Below are 26834 nucleotides of genomic sequence, written 5' to 3' on the forward strand. Positions count from 1 at the left end.
AACAGCCTTGGCGGTCTCAGTGGGATACCTTGACGAAGGTACCCGCGAGAATGATATTGGCAGGGGCCAAGTTTAAAAAAATTCATAAGTCGAGGAAATTTTGATGAAAAGAAATTATTTGGTATAGATTGAAACGAATTTTGTGTTATGAACATTATTGAGATATAACGTTTTTATATTGTCTCCATCTACTCGGCTTTAGATGCTTTTGATGGTAATTGTTTACTCACTGGGATTATTTAATCTCACCCCTCTTCCTATCCATTTTTCAGGCTCAGGATAGTTTGTTGATAGTTGATTAAGACGAGAATTAATCTCGGAGTTGCATCATAGGAAGTAAGGGTTCGTAGCTCTACACCTTCTTGGTTAGTTGGGGGCCCACGTGTCACTGTAAACGAAATTTTATACTTTAATTATCTTTATTACTATATGAATAAATTTATTTTACTCTTACGCTACAAAAGTTATTTTAGGAAGACTTTGAAAATATTGTGTTTTAAGAAAATAGAATATTTTATTTAATGTTTTTATTATATTCAAATAGCTATAATTTTACTTTAAATGAATGTTGTAGACTTCAAAATTTAATTTAAATCATGAAATATGTGTTTCCACTTACATATTACATTTTTTTCGGATTTCAAAATTTAAAAAAAAAAAATGACGAAAATGCCCCAGTGAGCTAGAAAATAATATTTTTATTGTTTTGAGTTGGAAACAACTTATGATTTCTTGAAATGCGAGATTTAATAACTGTCGCTCACCGGGGAGATGCGGAAGTTGATGCTAAGCCTTGCGGGGTTTCGATCGGCATTCGGGGTAATGAGTGCTTATCGGGACGTCGCGGCGGTTGTCACGGGCCCGATGGGAGTTCCGGGTCGTGACAATTAAGTTGGTATCAGAGCATGGTTTAAAGATCAAAGATTTTGATTTTAAAGCTTTGGATTTCAAAGTTTTTGATTTTAAAGTTGTTTTAAGAAATCCACACTGACACTGCGTGGCCCAAGTTAAGTTAAGTTAAGTAAGTCAAGTTAAGTTAGGTTATATCGAGTTAGTTGCATATAGAATTTAAAGTCATCTAAGTCTATTCCATTTCTTATTGTAGAGTACCATGCCTCCTCGACGTGGGCGTCCACCTCTCTATAGGTCAGTAGGGAGGGGAAGAGGCCGTGCTAGACTTAGTCAGCCAGATCCCGTGGAAAGGGAGTCTGCTGCACCTACTTTTCGAGCCGCACCTGCTGTTGAGCCTACTGAGATTCCTCCACCTCCTCCACCACCTACTGCTACTCCTGGTGTTCATGCCATGTCTCTTGAGGCAGTCCAGGCATTAGCAGCTTTTCTTAATGTCATTATGGGCCAAGCTCAAGCTGGTCGAGTCCCTCATACTGTTCCCCCAGCAGTATCTCCAGTGCCACCACCACCACCTCTTGTTCCACCACCAGTGCCAGATGTCTCCATTTCCAAAAAGCTTAAGGAAGCTAGGCAGCTGGGTTGCACTTCTTTTGTTGGTGATTTGGATGCAACCGCAGCTAAAGATTGGATTACTCAGGTAACGGAGACATTTGTGGATATGAAATTGGATGATGATATGAAGTTAATGGTGGCCACAAGATTACTAGAGAAGAGGGCTCGTACATGGTGGAGCTCGGTAAAATCACGTTCCATTACTTCGTTGACTTGGATAGACTTCCTACAAGAATTCGACGGTCAATACTACACCTACTTTCATCAAAAAGAGAAGAAGAGAGAATTCCTAAGTTTACAACAAGGGAATTTAACCATAGAAGAGTACGAGGCTCGTTTTAACGAGCTGATGTCATATGTGCCAGACCTGGTGAAGTCTGAGCAAGATCAAGCTAGTTATTTTGAAGAAGGGCTCCGTAACGAGATTAGAGAGAGGATGACTGTGACAGGCCGGGAGCCTCATAAAGAAGTTGTACAGATGGCTTTAAGGGCCGAAAAACTCACGAATGAAAATCGGAGAATGCGAGCTGAGTTTGCAAAGAGGAGAAACCCGAATGTATCCTCTAGTCAACTGCCCAAAAGAGGTAAGGACACATTTGCTTCTGAGAGTACTGTTTCTGTTCCGGTGATATCTCCTCGACCCCCACTTTCACAGTTACAGCAGAGACCTCCGAGATTTAACAGGTTTGGGATGAGTAGTACTTCCGAGAAGAGTTTTGGAGGTTTAAATAAATGCGAAAAATGTGGGAGATATCATGTTGGGGAGTGTTGGGGCATAAGATGCTTTCATTGTGACCAGCCGGGCCACATTAGGAGTGACTGCCCACAGTTAGGACGGGCTACAGTAGCTGCTCCATCCCCACTAACTCATACGGATATGCAGAGGAGAGATTCCTTTGGAGTACACCCGAGGCAGGGGGTAACTGTACGATCTGAAATGGGTAGCAACACCCCAGCACAACCACCTTTGAGGCCATTGACTCGTTCTTCAACAAGAGTTTTCGCTGTAACGGAAGATGAAGCACGAGTCCGATCTGGAGAAAGTGAGTGAAAAGTTAAACGAAGGTGTAAAATAGTGACAGGGGATGTAAATACCAAGTGATGGACGTGTAAATAAAGGTTTCAAGAATAATATAGTAAATGAGTTCATATGGAATATGGTTGTAAGAATTTCTTACTATATTGTGGAAATTAGAACTCAAAAATACTTGAGGTATACAAAGTTCAAATGAACTTAAATCTTAAGCAATAAATTGATGTCGAAATACAAGAAGGATACAAAGCAATATAGAGGCACGAAAGATGATTAAGGACAAAGGGATGACTCTGAGGAATTATGATACTGCATCGTATGCGATGATTAAATCAAGATAGATCTTGGATGCATAAATGGGATTATAAAGCATATACACATATGTGGGGTTGATATTGTGATTAACTAAAATAAAGAATGATTTTTAGTGAATTAAGATTCCCTATAAAGGAGATAACAGGAGAAGTTGAGCATCGAATAAAAGATAATACCCCGCCTTTTCTTTGAGTTAATAAGTGAAATTTTGAGGACAAAATTTTATTTTAAGGGGGGTAGTGTTGTCAAACCCTGCTTTGTAAAATAATTATAATATCATTCACATGCTTGATAGAATGTTTGTATATTTAGGAAGTTCGAGAAATCGTTAAAAGACGATATTGCCTCTAATGGTATCATTAAGTCGATTAAGCCTCGAACTAGTTCAAATAGGAATTTTAAGGTGAAATTAAGAGTTTCACAATTCAGGGATGACTCAAAATGGTAATTAGGAGTTCGAGGATCAATTCGGAGTCAAATTGAAATTTTCACTATATAAGGGTAAAATTGTAATTTTTCCATCTGCGGATAAAATTTGAGACTTTGAGAGAATTTAGATCACATTTGACAAATTGGGGAATGATATGAGTATAAGGGATAAAAAATATGTCTATGGACAATTTTTCAGTTTTTGGGGCAAAAATATAATTTTTGATTTTTACGGGGGCAAAAGTGTAAATATCAAAAATTACTTCACCAAAACTTTGAAAAAATCTGGAAATTTCACTTAAGACTTGGATAAGTCAAAGGGAATGCATGGTGGAAAAAGTAGGACAAATGGATGGCTAGAAAAAAAAATGAATTAATAAAATATTTAAAATATGAATAAAATAATATTATTTCATTAAACAATAAAAAAGGCATAAAAAAATCAGCCCACCCATTCTTCTTCTTCAACATTCGGCCAAGCAAGAAACAAGAGAGAGAAAGGAGAAAATAAAACCCTAGCTAAGAAATTTAAAGGGAAAATAGGTGGAAATTCAAAAATCAAGTGAAAAAAGGTAACATTTCTTAAATTTGTCTTGTGCTTTACCTTTCCCATGCATTTTCCATCATTCTTCATGGTTGAATCATGTGATTTGAGGATGATTTGAATTCTGGTCATATGGGTTTAGAGAGAGAAAGTTGTTAGATATATTTGATTTTGAGCTATGTTAGTGTTTAGTGTTAGTTTAGCATATTTAGGAACAAAACAACAAGAAAAGAATTTATTTTCCTCCATTACCATTATTGGCTGAATTTTCTAGGGGAATATTGGCTGATGATCTTGATGTTTATTTGAGGAATTATGATGAATAATGATGAATTATGAGTCTAGAAAAATAATGGAAATTTTTGGAGCAAAAATATGAATTTTTACCCATTAGGGGTATTTTCGTAATTTGCTATCAGGACTGATAATTTGCACCACACCGAGGGACTTTAAGTCAATTTGGGTGCAATTGAGGTATAGAAACTGAAAAAAATTAATTTGAGATTAAATTGGACGCGTTAGTAATTTAATCGGGTAATAGGCCGAATTAGGTTAGCACCGCATTTAAGCGGTAGTCGGATAAGTTGCATGTCATATCATGCATATATACCGAGCCTGAATTGATTTTATAATGATCAAGCATTAATGTGGTGAATTATGTATTGTACATTGTGGATAGGTGGTGAGCAAATTACACTGGTAAAAGTACCAAAACTGTGCTTGAAGACTGGGATTAGGAGTACATCGACTCCTAGAACTGTGAGTGGACAATTTATCGTCTTAAATATCTAGAGTAATTATACTTGTTTGATGCTTTTATTGAATGGTGAATTTAAATTATAAAATATTATGTTTTCCAATTAAAATGTTTTTTAATAAAAATGAGATTTATACTGGTTTTGAAATCAAATATTGTTTTGGGAAAATTGAGTATATGGAGACTGTGTTGAAATTTATGATTTTATATGTTATTGAAATTGGGGCTTATGACACTATGGTAGCATGATGGCTAAATTTTTGGGGTTGGCATGAAATATATGAACAATTTTGGATTGGTCTCGGTAGACTGGATTACATTTTATTCGCCATATTATGCTACTGGAATTTTTATGGTTCTGGTGGTATATTAAACGGTCACTGCAGTGGTGGGGGTTTCCGTGGACTGCCTATGAGAGGGGCACGGTAACTCAATTATATACTTACCTCCGGGGGGAGATGTTGGGTGAAGTATCTCCTGAGGTATGATTTGAGTGCACCTCACGTTCGGGCCACCACGTGAGAGTGAGACTCAGCCAACGTCAAGGAACGGCTGTGTGTCAGATGTGAAAATATGTTTATGGGTATGGGTCATTGAACAGCCTTGGCGGTCTCAGTGGGATACCTTGACGAAGGTACCCGCGAGAATGATATTGGCAGGGGCCAAGTTTAAAAAAATTCATAAGTCGAGGAAATTTTGATGAAAAGAAATTATTTGGTATAGATTGAAACGAATTTTGTGTTATGAACATTATTGAGATATAACGTTTTTATATTGTCTCCATCTATTCGGTTTTAGATGCTTTTGATGGTAATTGTTTACTCACTGGGATTATTTAATCTCACCCCTCTTCCTATCCATTTTTCAGGCTCAGGACAGTTTGTTGATAGTTGATTAAGACGAGAATTAATCTCAGAGTTGCATCATAGGAAGTAAGGGTTCGTAGCTCTACACCTTCTTGGTTAGTTGGGGGCCCACGTGTCACTGTAAACGAAATTTTATACTTTAATTATCTTTATTACTATATGAATAAATTTATTTTACTCTTACGCTACAAAAGTTATTTTAGGAAGACTTTGAAAATATTGTGTTTTAAGAAAATAGAATATTTTATTTAATGTTTTTATTATATTCAAATAGCTATAATTTTACTTTAAATGAATGTTGTAGACTTCAAAATTTAATTTAAATCATGAAATATGTGTTTCCACTTACATATTACATTTTTTTCGGATTTCAAAATTTAAAAAAAAAAATGACGAAAATGCCCCAGTGAGCTAGAAAATAATATTTTTATTGTTTTGAGTTGGAAACAACTTATGATTTCTTGAAATGCGAGATTTAATAACTGTCGCTCACCGGGGAGATGCGGAAGTTGATGCTAAGCCTTGCGGGGTTTCGATCGGCATTCGGGGTAATGAGTGCTTATCGGGACGTCGCGGCGGTTGTCACGGGCCCGATGGGAGTTCCGGGTCGTGACAAAATCCATGCAAATTCACTAAATGGGACAAATAGTCCTCAAGGAGACACCAAATTTTTTGAATTCAATACCTTTAACTCAAAACGTTTTTTGTTAGTACAATATAAAATTACAATGCAATTACGTTATAGTCAATGGATGTAATGTGATTGTATTGATTTTTTCAATACAATCTCATATTATAACTTACTTTGCTATGTTATCAAATTTATTTGATGTTTTTGTCTTTTTCAATAATTAAAATTCTAAAACTTAATTTTTATCACTTTAAAAAATTTTAAAAATATTTTTAAATTTTTTTAAAAAATTTTTATAAATTTTGAAAAACATAAAAATAATTTTTAATTCTTAGAAATTCTAAAATAAATTAAAAATAAAAAAATTATTAAAAAAATTCTAGAATGATAAAAATTAAAATAATTTTTATTTTTAAGAAATTATAAAAGATTACAAAATCCATAAAATAAAAAATGTATTTAGAATTTTGAAAAAATAGAAGATATTCTTTTTTATGCTCATAATTTTTTAAAATTATAAACATTATTTCGTCTATGTAATTTTTAATAAACTTTTAAAATTAAAAAAATTTCTTTTTTACTTTCAATTTTAAATGTTTTAGGAATATTTCAAAATAATAATACCATCAATATATTTTAAAATTTTCAAAATTGCTAACAAATAAAAATTATTTTCTAATTACTAGGAGCATGGATTTGGTCGATACTTAGTTATTTGCTAGAAAATTTATTTAAGAGATAATATCATATAAAAATTTACAATAAAAAAATATACAAGTATATTAAACTTCTATTTTAATACATAAAGGTAATTTTGAAAATTAACATTACATTTCTAGTAAAGTAATTGTAAATCAAATACTGCTATTTATCTTCTTAAGATTTTAATCACACTTTCCTTATTATACTGCAATGTTATCTTACTGATAATTCTATTTTATAGAATTATTTTACTCTAATTTTGTTATTAAATATTAGCTAAGTCCTCAATTTTCAATTATAATTTAATTATTTTTTAGATGTTTTTATGATTAGGTACTTTTTAGTGAGTTATTTTAATTTTATGTTATTCCCTTTATTTTAGTTATTATTTATTGATTTTTATATTTTTAAGATTAAAAGTGATCGAGCTTAATTTTGAAAAGTAAGGTGTTGAAAGACTTAGAATCTGCTTGCGTATGTTTCGGTATTTTGGATATATCTCGAGCTACAGAACTTTAAATGATGCGATTCTTAGATCATTGGAAAGCTAAGAGACAGAGCTACAACTTTCATGAAGATCACTTTGCCCAGTTCTGCCTTGAAGATAGAGAAAATCGCGTCGAAAAATGGCTAGACTTACTGTGCCGGGAATGAAAATTTGTAAAGACTGATAATTGATTTTTGGGCCTTTTATTACATTCTTAAGCTCAAATAAACCCTAGGTCAACTTAAGGAACTTTAGGTTTAATCTATTAGTATAAATAGGATATGTTTTGACAACATTAGGTAGACAACTTTTGTGAGATTCAAGAAGTTACAAGTTGAGGCTGAAACTTGGAGATCAAGACGGAAAATATTGTTTTGTTTTCTTCCTTAGCTTTTATCTTTCTTGATACTTTCAATGGTTGAATTTTATACAATGTTATTTTATTTTGCAATTATGAGTTGCTAAATTTCTTTTTCTAGGATTGCAATTGAACTCACATGTAGTCTAGATTTTTAATCTCTTTCTTACTTATTTTTAATGGGATTTGAATTGGTTATTCCAATTTGTTCTTAATACTTTTAATTGCCTGATCACCAATTAAATTGATTTAAGAACCTAAACAAACTTGGGAAAGGGAGTTTAGAGTAGACTAAAATTGAGATAACATATGATCAAATTAATTGATTTGCGTATAGGATAGGGATATACCTATAGGCCGTATGTAGCCAGATTAAAGCCTAAACTTAATGACTCTGTTTTAATTTCAAATCACATAGGGATATAGTGTTTTGGTTAAAATAGATATTTTTATAGGTTGAGTCGGGAGACCCTTATAAATAATTTAGGACTCTATATTAGCAATTCAACCCATTGAAATAAGTTAAGTAAGATAGGTAAGATTTAGATGAAGTGTGAGGGATATTGTGATCCTAGGCTTGTTTGATTTGATATTTTCTCAAGTTATTATTTTGATTTTTCTTATTGGTTTTAATTTTAGTTTTAATTAATTATTTAATTTTGATTATTTGGATAAGATTAAATTGTTCTAATTTTAGTACTTAGTAAAGTTTTAAATTAATTCCCTGTGGGATCGATACCCTGCTTGCTAATATACTATCTATTCGATACGTATACTTGCGTAGTAGGATTTTAACTAACACTTACCAGCAATGACATTCCTTACAATCACATTTCCTACAATGTGATTGCATTGTAAGGCACCAAATGCAACCTCAATTAGAAAGAAAAGTTGCAAGAAAGGTTTTTGCAAAGAATTTTTCATTAATAAAATTGTAGTTACAAAGCCAACTTGTATATCCAAATGTAAAATAGTCCTAACAAAATTTAACAAAAAGGGGCAAAAGTATCCATTAAATATTTACAATAGCTTCGGTTACTATGGTACGGTAATTATAGCAAGGGTAAAAGGCTGTAAAACAATAGCTGCAATAATAGAATACTAATTATAGTACACTAACTAACATAACTAACTAGTTAATAAATTATTATAAATTTAAAATTACTCTTAATACTCCCCTCAATATGAGTATAGATATTAAGAATACTCATCTTACTCAACAATTTGTGGAAAAAAAACCGTGGTTATAAAGCTTTGGTGAATAAATTTGCCAGTTTTGAAGTTCTAGGAAATTAATTGGGAGAGATAATCCATTCAAGTACTTTTGTCTACCATGAAAGGATCATCTAGTTCAATGTGCTTGATCTTATCATGAAAAATTGAATTTATACAAATGTGGAGAGTTGATTGGTTATCACAAAACTATTGGAAAAATAACGAAGCATAGAAACTATTCAAGAAAGTCTGAGGCATGAAACATTGTCCTTAAGAATAATTCTGTCTTTTCAGAATATGAAACTCGATGCAAAAAGATTGTAACAGTTGTCTCCCAAGATTTAATAGATTCTTCCTTATTAGTTTACACAAATTATCAAGGATACAAAAATAATAGAAAAATTAAAAATAAGAAAAAATCCAACAAAATAGGGAAATGAGGGAAGTAGAGAAAAGGAAGATAGGAAAGTTAAAAAGAAATGATGTGACAATTGAGGTGGAGGTTGGTATTTATAGGTTGAAGATAAAGGAAAATCAAGAATAACGTTGTAGAAAATCAAGAGAAAATTATAACATTATATAACATTCTGAAAGATTGAGTCTATAATATTCTATAACGTTATAAAAACTGATTCAATCAAAGACTAACTCTTTACCACGAAAAATTATAACGTTATACGACATTCTAGAAGACTGAGTCTAAAACATTTTGTAACGTTACAAAGACTGAGTCTGATAGACTAATTAAATCAAAGACAAATTTTGACCATGGTAAAAGATTGAGTCAGTAAGGTAAAAAAAATAAACCACCAAGGTACAAAATATCACTTGGGCCTAGCCAACATATATACTTGCACGTAGGAGAAAATCCGCATTTTGTCAAGGCTTGGCTCGATTTTGTATGCGCACAAGCACACTTTCTTTTCTTCCTTACGACAAGCCCGTAATGTGATTGCTTATATAAATCATTAACATCTATTGTACCTAAGTAATGTGGGATATTAAAACATTATGAAATACCACTATATGTCCAACAATCCCCCACATATTTCATAAGGTTTCACAATCGAAAGTTTTTGCTAGGTTTAATCTCACTTGAGTGTAATGCATTGAGATTGGTGATTTTTAAGTTATGAACCAGGCCTAGAAAGAATGAAACATAAATCATAGAATTTTGGTGAAGTTTATAACTTATATGAATCAAAAATTTTTTATGTGAAATATGATTTTCATTAATCACATTACATCCCCACAATTTTTGTTGTTCAAGGCTGTTTTGTATGAATAGACCATGCGCGTGCCTAGTTATTTATAAGTGCTATAGAGAATTTGTCACAATTCTTATAAAAGTGGTCCCACTCCACACTTATATAGGTGATTTCATTATATGTATACTACAATTCAATACACCACCCATAAGGAAAATGAAATTCTTTAAGAGTTTAACTCAACTTCTCTTACAGAGTAGTCTTGCACTATTCACACACCATAAGAAAGATAATAATTTTAATAGTGCGTAATTTATCAACAAATAACTTGTTATTACCCATATGAACTTAATTCATGGGATCACTACTCATATAGGTTGGGTTGCCATTATTGTCGATTTTTCTCAATTGGTTCAAGTCCTGTTCCCCTCGATGTATTGTTAATTAATTTTTTCGTAAGGGTTTAGTCAGTTGATCGTTCAAATTTAGCTTTGACTTCACATAATTATTAAATATAATTCCATCTTTAAGCAATTGCTTTATCACATCATGTTTTGAGCGAATGCATTTATTCTTACCGTTGAGAGTTTTATTCTTTACAATGACTATTGCCTCTTAACAATCACAATATATAGATACAAAAGATGTTGGTGTCATTCCTAACAGAATATCTACTAATAGGTTTCTTAACCACTTAACCTTATTGCTAGCTAATTCTAAAGCTACAAATTCCAATTTCATTATAGATTTAGCAATTATTGTTTGTTTGGTTAATTTCCAAGTTACCGGTACTCCCACTAAGAGTGAATACATAACCACTTACGGATTTTGTTTCATTTGAATCTAAGATCCAATTAACATCATTGCACCCTTCTAATAAGTTAGAAATCCATTATATAAAATATCATAGTTTATGGTACCTATCAAATAGTTCATTACTCAACTTAAGGCAGTTTAGAGGTCTTGATTAAGACTTTGTGTATATATACTTAATCTCCACACAATATAAGCTTTATCGGGTCAAGTATAATTCATCAAATGCATCAAACTCTTAATAATCTCAATGTATTCGGACTGAGCCAAACTATATAGAACCTCTATCTTTAATTGGGTATTATCATCATAAGGAGTACTCACATGTGTGACATTAAAATGTCTAAACTTTTTTAGTAGGCTTTCAACATAATGCTCTAATGTTAGCATTAGACCATTATCACATCTTATGATTTTAATATCCAAAATAGCATTGGCTTCTCCCAAATATTTCATATCAAAACCAAATCTATTTTGGTAGTAAAAGTATGCTTTTTAAATCATACCATAACTTTAAGATCATTATTGCTACTTTAATTCAAACCATGCCAAAAAGGGTAATGGTTCTTAAAGAACTTAAAACAGACACAAGATGTAATTAAAAACAATATTTATTTTTAAAATATATTTAATAACAAGAATTGACTAATCATAAACATAAGTATTTAAATCCACAATCAACATTCATCAAACACCATTTATGTACAACATCATGATTAACTCACAACATTATGCCTAAAGGCATAGCAATAATTCCAAACTCATATATTTAATACATTTATATAACGTTCACCACTTCTATTGTCATAATCACACTAAACATAATATGCAAACAGAAGTATAATTCTCTCCATCTAGGACGTATCTCGGACAGAGGTATAGTCCTTTTTATTTAGGCTATTAGTTGAATAATACCATACTTTCACCAAAACCAAATGTAAAACAGTTTCATACATAACCATAATTCCTTATCACATCACATCTAGAGATATATACGAACATATATTCAATTTATGGATTACATGACTAGCACTATAATTTCACCATCCAAGATCCACTTCCATGCCATACTTTGCTAAATACTAGTAACTATTGTCAAATATAACCAAATTATCAACATATAAGCTTTTGCTTCAATAGTTGTTTTTGTGTAAATCCCTTTATAGATTCTTATTTTGAAGATTAGTAGAACTTGGTATATAAGCAAGCAACTTCTTTCAATAGGTGGGTGTTTAGTCTGCTTTTAAATTGGCTTTTCTATTAAAAAGTTAAAGTAAGGCATTTGCCAACATTAAAATAACTTATGTCAAAAGCTCAAAACTACTTTTAGACCATTAAAATTTGAAGCCACTATTTATAGCTTCTTTTAAGAGACAATAAATTTATTTATTTATTTATTTTCTTTACCCTTCAAAATTTCCTAAAATTACAAACCATCAAACCAAATAAATCTTCATCCAATTAGTTCTTTTGGTTGTCAAAAATTAGATTATTTTATATTTCATATTTGAATCATTATTCTTTTGTTTTATTATATTTTTAAAAGACACTATACTATTTTTTTTAAAAAAAGGCCAACTAACCTTCCTAACCATTAAATGTGTTTCAATATTTTAATTGTAAATGTGCTTTGATAGAATGTTCTTTCTTGTAATTTTAGCACTTATTATACATCTTTCTGCATCAAGCTTACCAAATGCTATTTCAACTTCTTAAAAAGACCAAAAAAGCTCTCATAGAGAAAGAGTTTATGAGAATTTTGGTTGCTACTATAATTTTTAGTTTGTGATTCTATAAAACAACCCTAACCTTATGTGTAAAGCATTGATTCATCTTTTGCTTAAATTTTTAGCTTCAATGCTTATCAAATTGTTTAAATTTTCGTTCATTACCCTTAACGGAAAGCACATGATTGTAACCATCGAATTTCAACCATCAACCATTTCACATTATGAAAAAGCAAACACTTTTGGTTATTGTTTATATCATTAGTAACCATCTTTTCTAGAAACCAAGACATAGTAGCATATCATATACAAAATCCATCTGCCAAAAGGAAATACCCAAAATGCCAAGCCAAATATATGCACTCAATGAAGAAATTAAATTTTCAAATAATTATATGACAAACTAGAAGGAGGAAACTTGCACACATTGCATAGTCATTTTAGATCGCACGTAGAAATTTTATCTAGTAAATTAAATCCCCGATAAAAGTCAAAAGTATAAAATGTCATAACTTTTGTGAACGCAGGATATTTCATTGGAAGAGCCAAATACCATGAAAGCAAGGACCAACCACTTCTTCCACCAATTTGAAATTTATCCTTAAGATTGTTGGAAAAATAACGAAGTGTGAAAACTATTCAAGAAAGTCTAAGATGTGAAACATTGTCTTTAAGGATAATTTTCACCTTTCACAATATGAAACTCGATGCAAAAATGATTGTAGCAGTTATCTCAAGATTCAACAAACTCTTCTTGATTAGTTTACACAAACTATCATGGATACAAAAATAGCAGAAAAATTAAAAACAAGAAAGAATGTAGCAAAATAGAGAGATGAAGGAAGCAGAGAAGAGGAAGACAAGAAAGGTAAGAAGAGATGATGTGAGAAATGAGGTGTGTTGGGAACATAGGTAGAGGTTGGTATTTATAGACTGAGGATAAAAGAGAATCAAGAATAACGTAGGATAATTTTCGCCTTTATAGAATATGAAACTTAATGCAAAAAGATTGTAGCAATCATATCCCAAAATTTAATAAATTCTTCTTGATTAGTTTGCATAAACTAGCATAGATACAAAAAATAGTAGAAAAATTAAAAACAAGAAAAAACCTTGCAAAATAGGGAAATGAAGGAAGTAGAGAAGTTGAAGACAAGAAAGGTGAGAAGAGATGATGTGAGAAATAAGGTGTGTTGGGAACTTAGGTAGATGCTGGTATTTATAGACTGAGGATAATGAAGAATTAGGAATAATGTTATAGAAAATCAAGAGAAAATTATAACTTTATACAACATTCTGGAAGACTGAGCCCACGTATATACTCGTGTGCAAAGGGAAAATTCACATTTTCTTAAGGCTTAGCCTGATCTCGTGTGCGTATATGCCCACTTTCTTTTCTTCTTTACAATAAGCTCATAATGGGTTTGTTTATATAAAGCACTTAATATCTTTTCTACTTAGGCAACGTGGGATATTGAAACATTTGAAATACCACTATATGTCCAACAATACAAAACAACTCTTTGCGTCAAGATGAAGATCGTTGAGTAAAAACAACAACCATATCACTTCATAATAAGCTGTTGTCATTCTCTATAATATGCTTCAACAAAGCTTTTAGCAACAACGGATTATTTCTTGGATTTCCAACTCATAAGAGAATTTCCTAGAAAAGTACCATAACATGTGATTGATCTTTTAAAATCTTAATATCCTACCTAGTGACTATCGGTATAGGCTCTTAAATGTAAGTCACTATTAGTAGAAAACAAAATTCCCTGAACTTTGTTTAAGTATTTTAGTAATCTAAAGGCTAGTTGAGGGAGAGCATGCCCTAGTTTGTCAATGTATTAGGATAATACATGGACTGTACGAGCTATATCTTGCTTGGTGAAGGTTAGATATATCAATTCCTAATTAATTGCATGTAGATAGGACCATCAACTAACTAGTCATCCTCTGTAGTTTTGTGAGCTTATGGTTATAGCTTACAGGGGTTGAAATAGGTTTAGCACCCTAAAAACCATACTCTTCCAATAAACCTAAGTGTGCTTTCTTTGACAGATTAAAATGCTCTTTATAGACCAAGCCATTTCCAATAAAAAGAGTTATTTAAGTTTGCAAAGGTCTTTCAACTTGAAATGATTTTTAATATTCTTTCACAGCACAACTAACCTATTCATGAGTCAACAATAACAAAATCATCAACATAAACAAAAATAGCAACAAAATCACCAATTTTTGTTGCCTTAGCTTGTGTGAAGTCATATTGAAGCAAGGAATTCGTAAATTTAGAATTTCACTACCTAAAGGCTTGTTTAATGTTATACAAAGACTTATGCAATCCGCATAATAGTCTAGAATGTGAAAAATGCTCCCCTTTAACCTCATAATGCTAAGTTCGTTCTATGTAAACTATCCCATCTAAATTATTCAAAAATGCATTGTTGATGTCCAATTGAATGAGATGCCAACCCTTAGCAACAATTAATGCCAAAATCAATCTCATAGTGCTATGCTTACAACTTAGCTATAGGTAGACCTGACAATTTTGAACACGACACGAGAGAATACGAGTTAAACAGGTTTTTGATTTAGTGTTAATGTGTTTCGTGTCTAATTGTGTCAGACACGTTAAGACACGAAAATTTTCGTGTCTTAAAGTGTCTGACACGACAAATACGTTTAAACACGTTTACTTAAACGTGCTATCGTGTTTAATCATGTTATCGTGTTTAAACATGTATATGTGACACATTTATTAACCTATTAAAAATTAATAATTAAATACTATTTTAACCTTATATAAATAATTTTAAATAATTATTTTAATAGGTTTTTTTGATTTTATAAAGGGTATAATGTAATTATACATGCTTAATCCTAATTTTTAACTATTAGTGATTATTTGATATTATTATTTTTGTTTTATTATAATTATTTTTATAATTATAGATTTTAAATTTAAATAATAAAATTATATTTAATTGTAAATATTTTTATTTAATCGTGTTAAACGTGTTAATCGTGTCAAACGTATTAATCGTGTTAAACGTGTTATTAATCGTGTCGTATTATATATTAACACGTTTAATAAACGTGTTAATCGTGTTGTGTTGTGTTACACGTATATTAAACGTGTACGTGTACGTGTTTCAAATTTAAGACACGAATGTTAAACGTGTCGTGTTCGTGTTTAACCTTAATGTGTTTCGTGTCTAATCGTGTCTGACACGTTTACGACACATTAATATGAATTGTCAGGTCTAGCTATAGGGCTAAAAGTTTCTTGGTAATCCAAACATGTCCTTTGGTTATAACCTTTAGCCTCTAGCCTTATTTTATATCTTTCTATACTTCCATCAACATGTAGTTTCACCTTATAAACCCATTTGTAACCAATGGCAAGTGAATCTGTAGGTAAGTGCACTTTTGTCCAAATCTCTAAAGCATCTAATTATATCTCATTGCATTTGTCCAATGAGCATACTTAACAACTTAATGATAGTATATTGGTGCATGGAAATGGAATGGAACATAAAGCTTTGTGAGAATTAGAGAGTTGATGGGTTGGTAAAAATTGTGTAATAGAATGAGAAGTGACAGTTTAATGAATGCAAAGAATATTGATTATATGCAATTGAATCAGAACCATCGAGAACTGGACAATTTACAGTATATAAAGGTAGTGAAATATGAGAATTCAGTTTGTATTCATAGTCTTGAAATGGAAATATAGATTCACAAATTCACAAAACACAACATATCTGGAAGTAAAAATACTGTGCATTTGTAAACCATAAAGTTTGTACCCTTTGATACCTAATGGATATCCAATGAAAACACATTTTCTAATCTTAACATCAAAATTTTTCTATAATGTCAAAGTGTTGAGGCAAAACATGAACATCCAAAAATTACAAAACGTGCATACGATTGTGGGTTTTTTAAATAGCATTTCATATGGGGTTTGTTGGTGTTGGAATCCTGTTTATAATATGAACCGCAAATAAAACAATCTCCCTAAAACCTAAGGGGTGATGATGAATCAAACACTAATATCTATCAAATCAAAAACAAATTCTTTCTTTCGGTGTTCGATTACTTTTCTTAGCAAAAACCATGCAGAGTTAATGAAGTCACGATGTACAATACATCAAATGAAACAAATTAACTGTTAAATTTGATAGGAAAAGAATAAAGTTGCCAACAAAGTGGGCGACTAATAAAACAGGCCTACAAGCAATAAGAATCGAAACCTGAACCCAAACAAACTTACACAACTAAAACAGCCCAAACAACAAAATGCTGAAATAACCTTACTAGCCACAGCCAGCCCGCTTACAGCCACCACTCCTCCCTGTTTCTTCGCCTCACCGTTTTCCCTCAGCGGCCGCCGTCTTTTTTCCATCACCGTTTTTGTCAGCCTCTTCCCGTTCCTCTTTCTCTTCCCCTAATTACTTCCTCTCACAAATCAGCGGCATCAAAGACACGGGAACGATGAGGGGATGGTGGAGACTAGGAAAATGGACGGTCCTGATTATGTTTCTTCACATCATAGCCATTTTAATATTCACCAAAGGCTTTCTCTTAACCCGAACTGAGCTTCCCCATTCCAGCCAGTGCTCCGACCTTTCTCAATCTCCCTGCCTTTCTTCTTCTTCTTCCTCTTGTTGGACCAAACCGGCTGTTGACCGTCTCATCATCATTGTCCTCGATGCGCTGCGTTTTGATTTCGTCGCTCCAAGTTCTTTTTTTGAGCAAAAACAACCTTGGATGGATAAATTGAAAGTGTTACAAAGGGTGGCTTTAAAGAATCCTTCCTCTGCTAAGATTTTTAAAGCTATCGCTGACCCACCAACTACCAGTTTGCAACGTTTGAAGGTTCTTTTTTCTCTTTTCACATGTTCTAATTTTTTCCCTTCTAATAGCCATTAATTATTTTTCTCTTTATTGATGTTTTCAGGGATTGACAACAGGGGCACTCCCTACTTTTATTGATGTTGGGAATAGCTTTGGTGCCCCTGCCATTGTTGAAGACAATTTCATTAAGCAGGTTTGCCTTTCTTAACTCTTCTTTATTTTTTTTTCTACCCATTTGTTAGATCGTTGCTCTTTTTGCATATGAAATTAAAAACGAAAAGTGGGTTGTTTGAATAGAAATTCAAATATTAATATCTTTTTATAATTAAAAGTTAAAAATGTATTCTTTTTGAAATGTATGATTTTACTTTTGCAAAGAACAATTATGTTGGAACTAGTGTTGCATTATATATATATATCATTTTAATTAATTGATTATGATTGTACTGTCTACCCTTTGTTTTTGCCTATTAGGAACTGAAAAATAAGTAGCAAAAGTAAATTACCAAATGAAATGATAAATATTTAATCGTTTTGTCATTCTATTATTGGTGTTTTTGTTTTATCTGTATTCAGTTGATTCAAAATGGGAAGAGAGTGATGATGATGGGAGACGACACATGGACGCAGTTGTTTCCGAATCATTTCAACAAATCTTATCCATACCCTTCTTTTAATGTTAAGGATCTTGATACGGTATGCCATGTGTTTTAACTGATCAATTCCTTGACACACTATTTGTATTTCAATGGCTGTGATATATGATTCCATTTTTCTTTTATTCAGGTGGATAATGGATGCATTGAGCACCTAGTTCCATCACTATATGAACAAGACTGGGATGTCCTTATTGCGCATTTTCTTGGTGTGGTATGATTAAAATGCTTTATTTGAATTGAGAAATATAGATAAATGATTGGTTAGTTAATTATTCAGGGTATTTACTCTTGAAGCCTGAAGCTGAATATGGATTTCTATGGGATTTGTTTTCATATGGTTGTATTCTGGCATTCTTTTTCTAATTCTGTGGATTTTCCTCTACCCTATGCTTGTTCACGCTAAGTGTCATGTTATTCTTACTGAAACCCAAGTAGATGTTAAAATTGGAATATACCAGAAAAAGCTATCTGAACTAAGTCCCTTTGACTTTTTTAATGTAAACATTGCCGATAAATATGTTCTCATTGTTTGCTTCAACTTTTAGCATAAATCTCCTGATTGAAAGCTGCAGTAGATGCTTCTCTTGTTTCTAAAATTACATGAGGTTTCCAAGATTTTGTATTGTAGTGTAAGTGGTTATGTTGCAAATTTGGATTTAATGAATTTGTATGTGGTTAGGATCATGCAGGGCACATCTATGGTGTTGATTCCGTTCCAATGATTGAAAAGTTGGAGCAGTACAATATAATTTTAGAGGTAATTTCTTGAAGTATACAACTGTATGTTGCATTCCAATGGTTTCCCCTTGTTTGAATCCTGCTTCCATGTGTTCTCCATCCTTGTTCTTTTCTATGATGACTTTGACATTCCTTATCGATAAATTTGGGCCTTTTTTTTTTTTTAATAAAAGAATAAACGTTCCTGACCCAAAGCTACCTGTTGTGCAAAATTTTCATTTGGGAACTTTTTTCTGCTATTTGTGCCATGCTTTTTTGTGTTTCAAGAGGCTTGACATAGGCAAGAAGTTTATGTTACATTTACTTGCATTTTTATCCTTCTCTTGTCTCCTAAGAGTCCATTTATGTTTAATCTTTTATGTCTCTGCCTGACTGATTGTTTGCATCAGGAAGTAATTGAAGTGCTCCAGAACCAGTCTGGACCTGGCGAGTTACATGAGAATACTTTACTTCTTGTAATGGGTGACCATGGGCAAACCTTAAATGGGGATCATGGAGGAGGAAGCGCTGAGGAGGTCTGACGCTTCTCTAGATCTACTTGGTAGAAATTTAATTTTATCATTTGTTTTTTCAGTCTTTTAATTGAACCATATCATGCAGGTTGAAACGTCAATATTTGCTATGAGTTTTAGAGATTTGCCTCCTATGCCATCTGATTTTGATTCTTCATCTTGTGAGGTAAATTTGGTATTTCCTCTCTCTTTCAGTATATGCATATATGTTGATGGACTAGAGATCTTTTTTCTTAGGCTGCATATGTGTGCCTTGTTGGTGCTAAAGGGAAAGGTGAAAATGACATAAGATTATCAGAAGAAGCCTTAGCTGTAAATTTTTATTAGGTGCCTTGATTATAACTTTTTACTAGGGAAATCCCCAGCACTTTGTTTTGAGTGGTGATAATTTATTTTTTAAGTTTCAAAAGTATGAATCAATAAATTTTTGTATTGGATAATTTTCTAAAAAGTAATTAAGATTTAAGAAAAAGATAAATAAATTGAAAAAAATACAATAATAAAATTTTCATATGTTTTTATTTTAAATTTGTTTCTCCCTTATCTTTCTTTTTCTTTCACCAAGAGACTTCAAATCTTTTTCACTCTATTTTAACAATATTCACTGATAGAACATATAAAACGACATAATAATATTTTGGTTAGAAAATATTAAAAATAAAAGAAAAATGGAGTAAAAAAAATATAAAAAGACCCAAACTATTTTTATTTATACAAAAGCTCAAAACCGTTTTAACTCAACTAACCACCCCATCAGCCCAACACTAACCAACCATGCAAGGTCCAGATATCAAGTAATTAACTCTTAAATGGCACGTCAATCAATTAAGCAACCAACTTTGCAAAGTATTGATTGTGAAAAGCAACTGGCCTATAGAACCAACTTGGGACTAACTTTAATTGTAGGTACAGATTAGGGTTGTGTGTACTGCATCATTTTTTATGGGAAAAAACTTAGTGCGACCGTATCAATGTTTTAAAGTTTTAGACCATTTAGTAGCATTCTCAAAAGCCAGAACTAATTTTCTTTTTCCTTCCTCATCTTTTTTCCTTAAATTTCAGGCAGCTAGGAATATATGCATCAGCTCCATCCAACAGGTTGGAATGGTCTTTTATTACAATTTGCAGTTTCTGATCACTTGTCTTTGATTCTTTTCTTCTTTTAAAAGAAATATTAAGTCATGTCACTTTTTGCAGCTTGATTTTGCAGTAACAGTGTCATCGCTGTTTGGTGTCCCCTTTCCATTTGGAAGGTGCCGTGTAAGCATTCTGTCAATCATCTTCAATATGGTTACATGTTTTACCTTGTTTTTGTCAACCATTTTATTTGTTGGACTTCTTTTAAAGTTGTTTTATGTCTACTAAATATATGAGGCATGTTGGTTGTATTGGAGTAATAGTATTTAAATTACCCTTTGGATTGACCTTGTATAAATGTGCCCAAAAAGGTAAGTTATTTTTCTTTCTGCTGTTTTCCTCTGCCATATTGTCTTTATTGGCACCTTAGCATGTGAGCAGAAAATGCACCCTTTTTTCAATTGGCTAAGCAACTAAATAATTGTCAAATTTTCATACAGCAAATTTCAGGAAAAAGCTGTTAATCATCTCATCATAAAAATTAGGGCAAAAAACTTTCTGTATCTTTTGCTTAAGCAGTTACCCTTAGGACTCAGTCTTCTTTTCCCTTCACAGCATGGGGCTTTTATCATTGCACAAGACAGTGGCTTCAAGTGGAATGAAAGGCCTCTAGTACAACAAACTTTTGTCGCATGAAGCTGCCTTCTAACCACACGTTTTTGTTTTTTCCCCCCTCTTCCCCTTAAAAGATAGATTGTGGAAACTGATTGTTTTTGATAATGGCTTCATGTAGCTTAGGTTTTATGATCTTTGAGAGCTGTGAAGTCCCTGTGTACTTTAATGCATGTTGATTTATAGTTTATATCCTATTGACTACAATGTTCTTTACACTTTTCATAGTTCCAACAAATTTTCCATTAAAAGTAACATGCTATCGATTCACTTCCCCACTCTATTTGCAGCATTGGACGTGTTAATCCTGAGTTATATGCCTTAGCTGTGGGTACGTGGAACGTGGAGAAGTATAAAACAGGGAATGGTCAAGATCAAAAAAAGTTGGAAGAATGGATGCAAAATTATATTAATGTCCTCTGCGTCAATTCATGGCAGGTAATTTTTTTTCCTTCGGCCTTTTGTCCTTGGCTTAGAGGCATCAACCACAATGTGAACTTTGTACGCTATCTTTTTCTTTTAAAAAAAAAAGAAAAAAAAAGACAATTAGTTTATCAACTATGCATTGCACTATTAGATAACATTAGCAACCAGTAATAAAGGGATTATGACAAGACATATCTGCAAGTACAGCATGATATATTATTTGTTAGAAGCACCCTTCTCGCTCACCCACCATTTTTTTCCACCCTCATATAGATTCTTCTTATGTAGGTGAAAAGATATATTGATGTCTATTCGGCTTTATCAGTTATTGGATTTTCCTCTGAAGACCTATTCCACATATCAGATTTATACACTAAAGCAGAGGAGAATTGGTCATATACTAAGAATTTATTGTTGTACAAAAATGAAAGTTTCGACACATCATTGCCTGATCTTAAAAGGCAAATTGATGGCTATTTTAATTTTCTCTCTTATGTTGCTGAGCTAGCTCGCTCCAAGTGGACTGATTTCAATTTAAAGATGATGGGCACTGGTATTGGGATTATGCTATTATCATTATATGTTCATTTCCTTGCCATCAAGAAGGTGAATAAGTCATATGGTGTCTCTCTTCCTTCATCCAGAGATTCTGGAATTTCCTTTGGGTTAATATTTGCTTGCTTTATAGTGGTGATACGTGCATGCAGCCTACTTTCAAATAGTTTTATTCGTAAGTTCCTGAATCTCATATTTCATTATAACATGCAAGCACTTTTAATCATTGTTGCTGACATTCCCACTATTCTTTTTCTTCCTTGCTTGAGATCAGTGGGAGAAGGGAAAGTTGCAAATTTCCTTTTGGCCACAACTGGCATCATGTCATTACGTTATTCTTTCATGAAGAAGAAGATGCTACTTGAAGTGAGTGTTGCTCTTCTTAAAGGTTAAATAAGTTTAAGAACATAATATCTTTTACATTAACTTACCCCTCTTCCTTGGGGCATAAATCTGTATAAAATGAATATAATATATATTTTTTTTATTTTGCTAATTTGATTTGAATGTATGCCCAGGCAACTATATTTCTTCTTTTGACATTCATTCTTAGAATTGCTATTGAAGTTGGGCTATCTAAGCAAGCTGCCACGTCTCAGTTCATGAATGTATCCTCTTCATGGATGCGTGGGATTTCTATAAGCCAACCAGTGTGGGCATATATGGCTGAAATCGTGCCAATTCTTGCATTGATGATATTAGGATACTTTCTTTACAAGGCCATTTCTAGCTGCTGTTGGGGAATTCCGAAGTATGTTATCTTGGGAACAATTCTAAGCTATTTGCTCATAGCTTTGCATTGGGCAACTGAAAGCAACATATTGGATCTGGCCTATTTGCTTAAAGGAATTGGAAAAAGTTGCATCCCTCGGACAATTTATGCTATTGGACTTGGTCAGCTGTCATTGTTGGCATTTGTTCAGCTGTTCAGCAAGGAGGACACTTCAAATTACAAAGGAAGCTTGTTTGTTAAAATGATATCTATTTTATCTGCATGCAGTTCAACAATTATTCTTCTCCTGGGAAAGCAGGGTGCCTTGGTTGCATTAGGATCCATAGTAGCAGGTGCTTTTTGCTTACTGTTGTATTTACTTGGGCCATACATTTGGTTTTGATTTCCTTTTACTTGCCAGGCTATAGAGTTCAATTTCGCTAAATAAAATTTTTTGGATTGTTGGTTTTCATGACATTTGTAACTATGCATGCTTCTAAATATTTTTTTGCTCAGTGCATGCATGCTTCTAAATGATGCCTTACATGTTAGCATTTCTGTTTACAGGTTATTGCATAATGAGACTTGAAGGTATTGAACGGCATACCTTTAATGGAGCTGTAGGAATTTCAAGTTTGGATCCTCTTCCTGTTGTCCAGTGGAGTCTGTTAGCTGTGTGTTTGTTTTTTGCAACTGGTCACTGGTAAGATGCATGTAATTCTTTATACTGAGGCATGCATATGTGCTGGTTTAAATCAGTGTCAGACAACACGTTTGGTATTGATGTTCTTGGGTATATTAATTAACTGATTCTTTTCTTATACTAGAGGTAGATCCTTCTACTTGTGCTCGTTTTTTTTGTTATTTTATTGTTACTGTGTGTGTAATGTGTTTGTGTATCCATTTAAAGAACTTTACTAATAGATGTATTAAGTGTTCCTGATTCTGTATTCAGGTGTGCTTTTGATGGCCTGCGATATGGTGCTGCATTTATTGGGTGAGTCTTTGGTATTTGTATGACTTTCTTGCATCTTCCATCCCAGAACTAACTTGCCAAAAAATGAAATCTTTAAAGAATAAGCAATTTGGCTTTGATGCTGACTTTTATCTTTCTTGAACACAAAATTCATAAATGGCTGGTTTTCTTTCAAATTATGCAACAATTTTAGCACAACTATTGCTGTTTGACCCAGGAGATGTATATATTGACCCTTGTTTGATTTTCAGGTTTGATGAGTTCATTCTTGTGCGACAAGCAATCCTTCTGACAATTGATACATTTGGATTTTCTCACATCCTTTCTGTATTTGGGCTTGCTCTTTTTGTTGCATGGCCATCTTTCTTCAATCAGACTGAGCACAGGAGAAGTCTCTTTTCTATAAAGTTATTCCGGGTAAGTTTTCCATTTGGATGTCTATATTTCTAAGATGCATTTGGTATATAAGATTATAGATAGGATGTGATAAGACAAAGAGTGATGAGTGAAGTGTCTTTATTTTATCTTGTTTTGACGTATGCACACCGGAAGTGTTCTCATATTTTGTCTTTACAAAATTTTTCAATCTTACTCCTTTCCACAGAATCGGGCATTCTTCTCTATATTTGATTGCTAATCCAATTAATTTTTTCACCTAATATGCTAGAGACAATGACAAATTTTGTATTAATAGAAGTTATACTATGTAATCCTATTCCATGCACTGAATAACTCTAATGTTCTAATCTATTATAATGATCGTTCATCTTCATTATAGATATTTATGATGTATGGACTCATTACAGCTACTACAGTCACTGCTACTATACTGTGTGTTGCCATCCAAAGGCGGCATCTAATGGTATGAGCATCTTTTCATAGTGACCTTGTAACTATTAATACAAATCTGACCATATTTGACACCCACAAAAATCTGCCTTTTCTTTTCTTGCAGGTGTGGGGATTATTTGCTCCTAAATTTGTTTTTGATGTGTTCGGGCTTATCCTTACAGATCTCCTCATTTTTTTGGCATCCATATACTATTTTAGTGGAGAAGAGGATAGTATGCAATGTGATCGTGGTACTGAGGATTGAGGAGCCATTTGGTTAGTTTTACTTAGCAAAGAACAATGAGTAGATGACAGCTGAAAAACTCTTTTGAAATAGGCTACATGAAAAAATTTTTCAGGATAAAGAGTGGAAAGCATTAGGAATTTTACTTAAATCTATTGGTGATTGTTCATTTATTCTTCCAAAAATCAAAGCAAATATGTCACCCGGTTATATCCTTTCTGCTTTTCTCTTCCATTTTTTTCAGATAGGCATCGTGCTTAGATTTGTGAAAACTGTTATGTAGGTACGAAATAAATTTGTGAAATTCCAGTAAGTTTTGAAATCATTGATTGAATTTCAGTTGTAGTACACAAAATTTAGGATTATAGTAGACATATTTGAAGTCATTGATGAAACTTTAGTTGTGGTGCACATCGAGGTGGTTGTAAGGGTTGCTATTGCACGTGCATTTGTTTCAGTTGGTTTGGAGAAATTCTCCATACTTGGAAGAGTATTCAGGATCCAAAGGAGCACAAGGTGGGACTTTTTGTTGTGGATTTTATTCAATGCAGGCTTCATCATTGAACTTTTCTCGAGAGTATATTTAAAAAGAGAAAATGCAAGGATGATGTTTTCTTTGCTAGAGCTGGATTGCTGCATGTTATCCAACGCAAGTTGCTCTTGAAAATTAACTTCCCTCTGTTTTTAGGGCCATATAGGACCGTGCATTTGCTGGTAAACCCACTTTCCCTTCCTTTCTTGATCTAACTTGTCATTTCTTCAGTCATTATTACAACCAAAACATTTCCGTTCAAGATATATGCTATCACCAAACAGTCGCCAAGCTGGAGACAGCGAAACATTTCACAACTTCGATAAGATTATTTCAGCTACTACCCAGATCCGGTACACACTCACTTCGGATGCATTCGAACAATGAAGAAAATCCCTTTTAACAACTGGATCCTAATAAAAGTAATACATTTCATGGATCTGATGATGTTTTCATTGATACCATCATCCCAAAAACCTAGAGAAAGTGCACCTGAAGAAAGCAGCCTAAAGCAGCTTAGAGGAGGGCAATGAGCAAGGTAAACATTTATACAGTGCAGTTATACTGCGTGCAATAGATGTGGAATTTGAATTGAGCTCAAGCATATGCTTAATTGACAGAAAATTTAATGAGAACAATGGAGAGTTGAAAATCTCCCCTTAAGAGTGCATGACTTGACTGAATCATTTTTTGGAAACCTCATGGCCTGAGAACAATGCTACTATTCAAATGATGCTTACATTTGTTGACTATATTTTTCTCATCAAATCTGTTGAGGATGTGGATTTTCTTTCTCAGAGAAAGAATTATCTTCAACTAGCTTGTTAGCCATGAAGCAGTAGTTACTTTGTTCAATCAGCTTTGCCAACATATTAAAGTGGAGAAAAACAATTACTCTAGTTTCTTTGAGAAGCTCAATGCATACATGCAGTCTGCTATTACAGTTGGCTATCAGCCTTGAAACACCACTATTTCTCTACTCTATGGAAAGCTGTTAGCACAAATAATACAGCTACCCTCCTTGTCCGCCATTACAGTTGGCTATCAGCCTTGAAACACCACTATTTCTCTACTCTATGGAAAGCTGTTAGCACAATTGGTACAGCTACCCTCCTTGTGCGTACTTTTGATACAAACGATTTTTAACATCATTTTGCATTGAAGATGCTTGCTCTTGTTAGAGTGAGGTCAGTTGTTGGAGCTCAAGCCTATGGTAGGAGTTGTCCTTCTATGAGATTTGTCAAAGGTAGATTCAGGGGGAAGTGATTGCGTTGCTAAAAGGTTTTCTAGTTTCTTCCAGTAAGGCTTGTGCTCAATTTTTAAGACTTCCAAGAATATTTTGAAGTAATCCAGCTGGTTTATTCAAGGCTTGGTGTGGATAGAAAAGGTAATGATGTTGAGTAAATTTCACATAGATCATTTGTGAAATGACATTTTTTCATGCAGTACTTTGAAGTCATCTTTTTTCTACATAAAATTTTATGTTTT

The 26834-nt window shown here is 32.9% G+C and overlaps 2 protein-coding genes and 1 long non-coding RNA gene across 5 annotated transcripts; all 3 read left to right on the forward strand.

Moving 5' to 3' along the window:
* Positions 1-313: 313 nt before the first annotated feature.
* Positions 314-2515, forward strand: LOC18587127 (uncharacterized). Its single transcript, XM_088808693.1, has 2 exons — positions 314-342; positions 1106-2515. Exon 2 carries the CDS (start codon positions 1112-1114, stop codon positions 2513-2515), a length of 1404 nt encoding a protein of 467 aa, XP_088664819.1. The 5' UTR covers positions 314-342; positions 1106-1111.
* Positions 2516-3696: 1181 nt separating this feature from the next.
* LOC148761713 (uncharacterized) lies at positions 3697-5609 on the forward strand. Its single transcript, XR_016027605.1, has 3 exons — positions 3697-3813; positions 4465-4544; positions 5411-5609. It is a non-coding gene; the product is annotated as an uncharacterized LOC148761713 (long non-coding RNA).
* Positions 5610-16791: 11182 nt separating this feature from the next.
* LOC18594704 (Alkaline-phosphatase-like family protein) lies at positions 16792-26043 on the forward strand. 3 transcript variants are annotated; one of them, XM_018125178.2, is made up of 18 exons: positions 16794-17433; positions 17516-17605; positions 17989-18108; positions 18199-18282; positions 18751-18828; positions 19199-19324; positions 19410-19487; positions 20384-20419; positions 20519-20574; positions 21361-21508; positions 21785-22226; positions 22326-22417; positions 22570-23116; positions 23331-23466; positions 23719-23760; positions 23991-24156; positions 24546-24601; positions 24695-24935. In XM_018125178.2, exons 1-17 carry the CDS (start codon positions 17050-17052, stop codon positions 24597-24599), a joined length of 2679 nt encoding a protein of 892 aa, XP_017980667.2. In that variant the 5' UTR covers positions 16794-17049; the 3' UTR covers positions 24600-24601; positions 24695-24935. The 3 variants fall into 3 exon arrangements, 2 of the variants coding, with proteins under 2 accessions (XP_017980667.2, XP_017980666.2); XM_018125177.2 differs by having other exon boundaries at positions 16796-17433; positions 24518-24601; positions 24695-26043; XR_001928881.2 differs by lacking the exons at positions 24546-24601; positions 24695-24935 and having other exon boundaries at positions 16792-17433; positions 23331-23592; positions 23991-24076.
* Positions 26044-26834: the final 791 nt, after the last annotated feature.

Source organism: Theobroma cacao, chromosome 7 (genome assembly GCF_053813885.1).
Source record: "Theobroma cacao isolate CCN51 chromosome 7, ASM5381388v1, whole genome shotgun sequence".
NCBI classification, from domain to species: domain Eukaryota; kingdom Viridiplantae; phylum Streptophyta; class Magnoliopsida; order Malvales; family Malvaceae; genus Theobroma; species Theobroma cacao.

Coding starts and splice junctions, on each gene's coding strand:
- LOC18594704 (XM_018125177.2), top strand. CDS start 17,050: ATGAGGGGATGGTGGAGACTAGGAAAATGGACGGTCCTGATTATGTTT. Junction 18,109..18,198: donor ATGTTAAGGATCTTGATACG/GTATGCCATGTG, acceptor TCTTTTATTCAG/GTGGATAATGGATGCATTGA. Junction 23,467..23,718: donor TTTTTTGCAACTGGTCACTG/GTAAGATGCATG, acceptor TTCTGTATTCAG/GTGTGCTTTTGATGGCCTGC.
- LOC18587127 (XM_088808693.1), top strand. CDS start 1,112: ATGCCTCCTCGACGTGGGCGTCCACCTCTCTATAGGTCAGTAGGGAGG.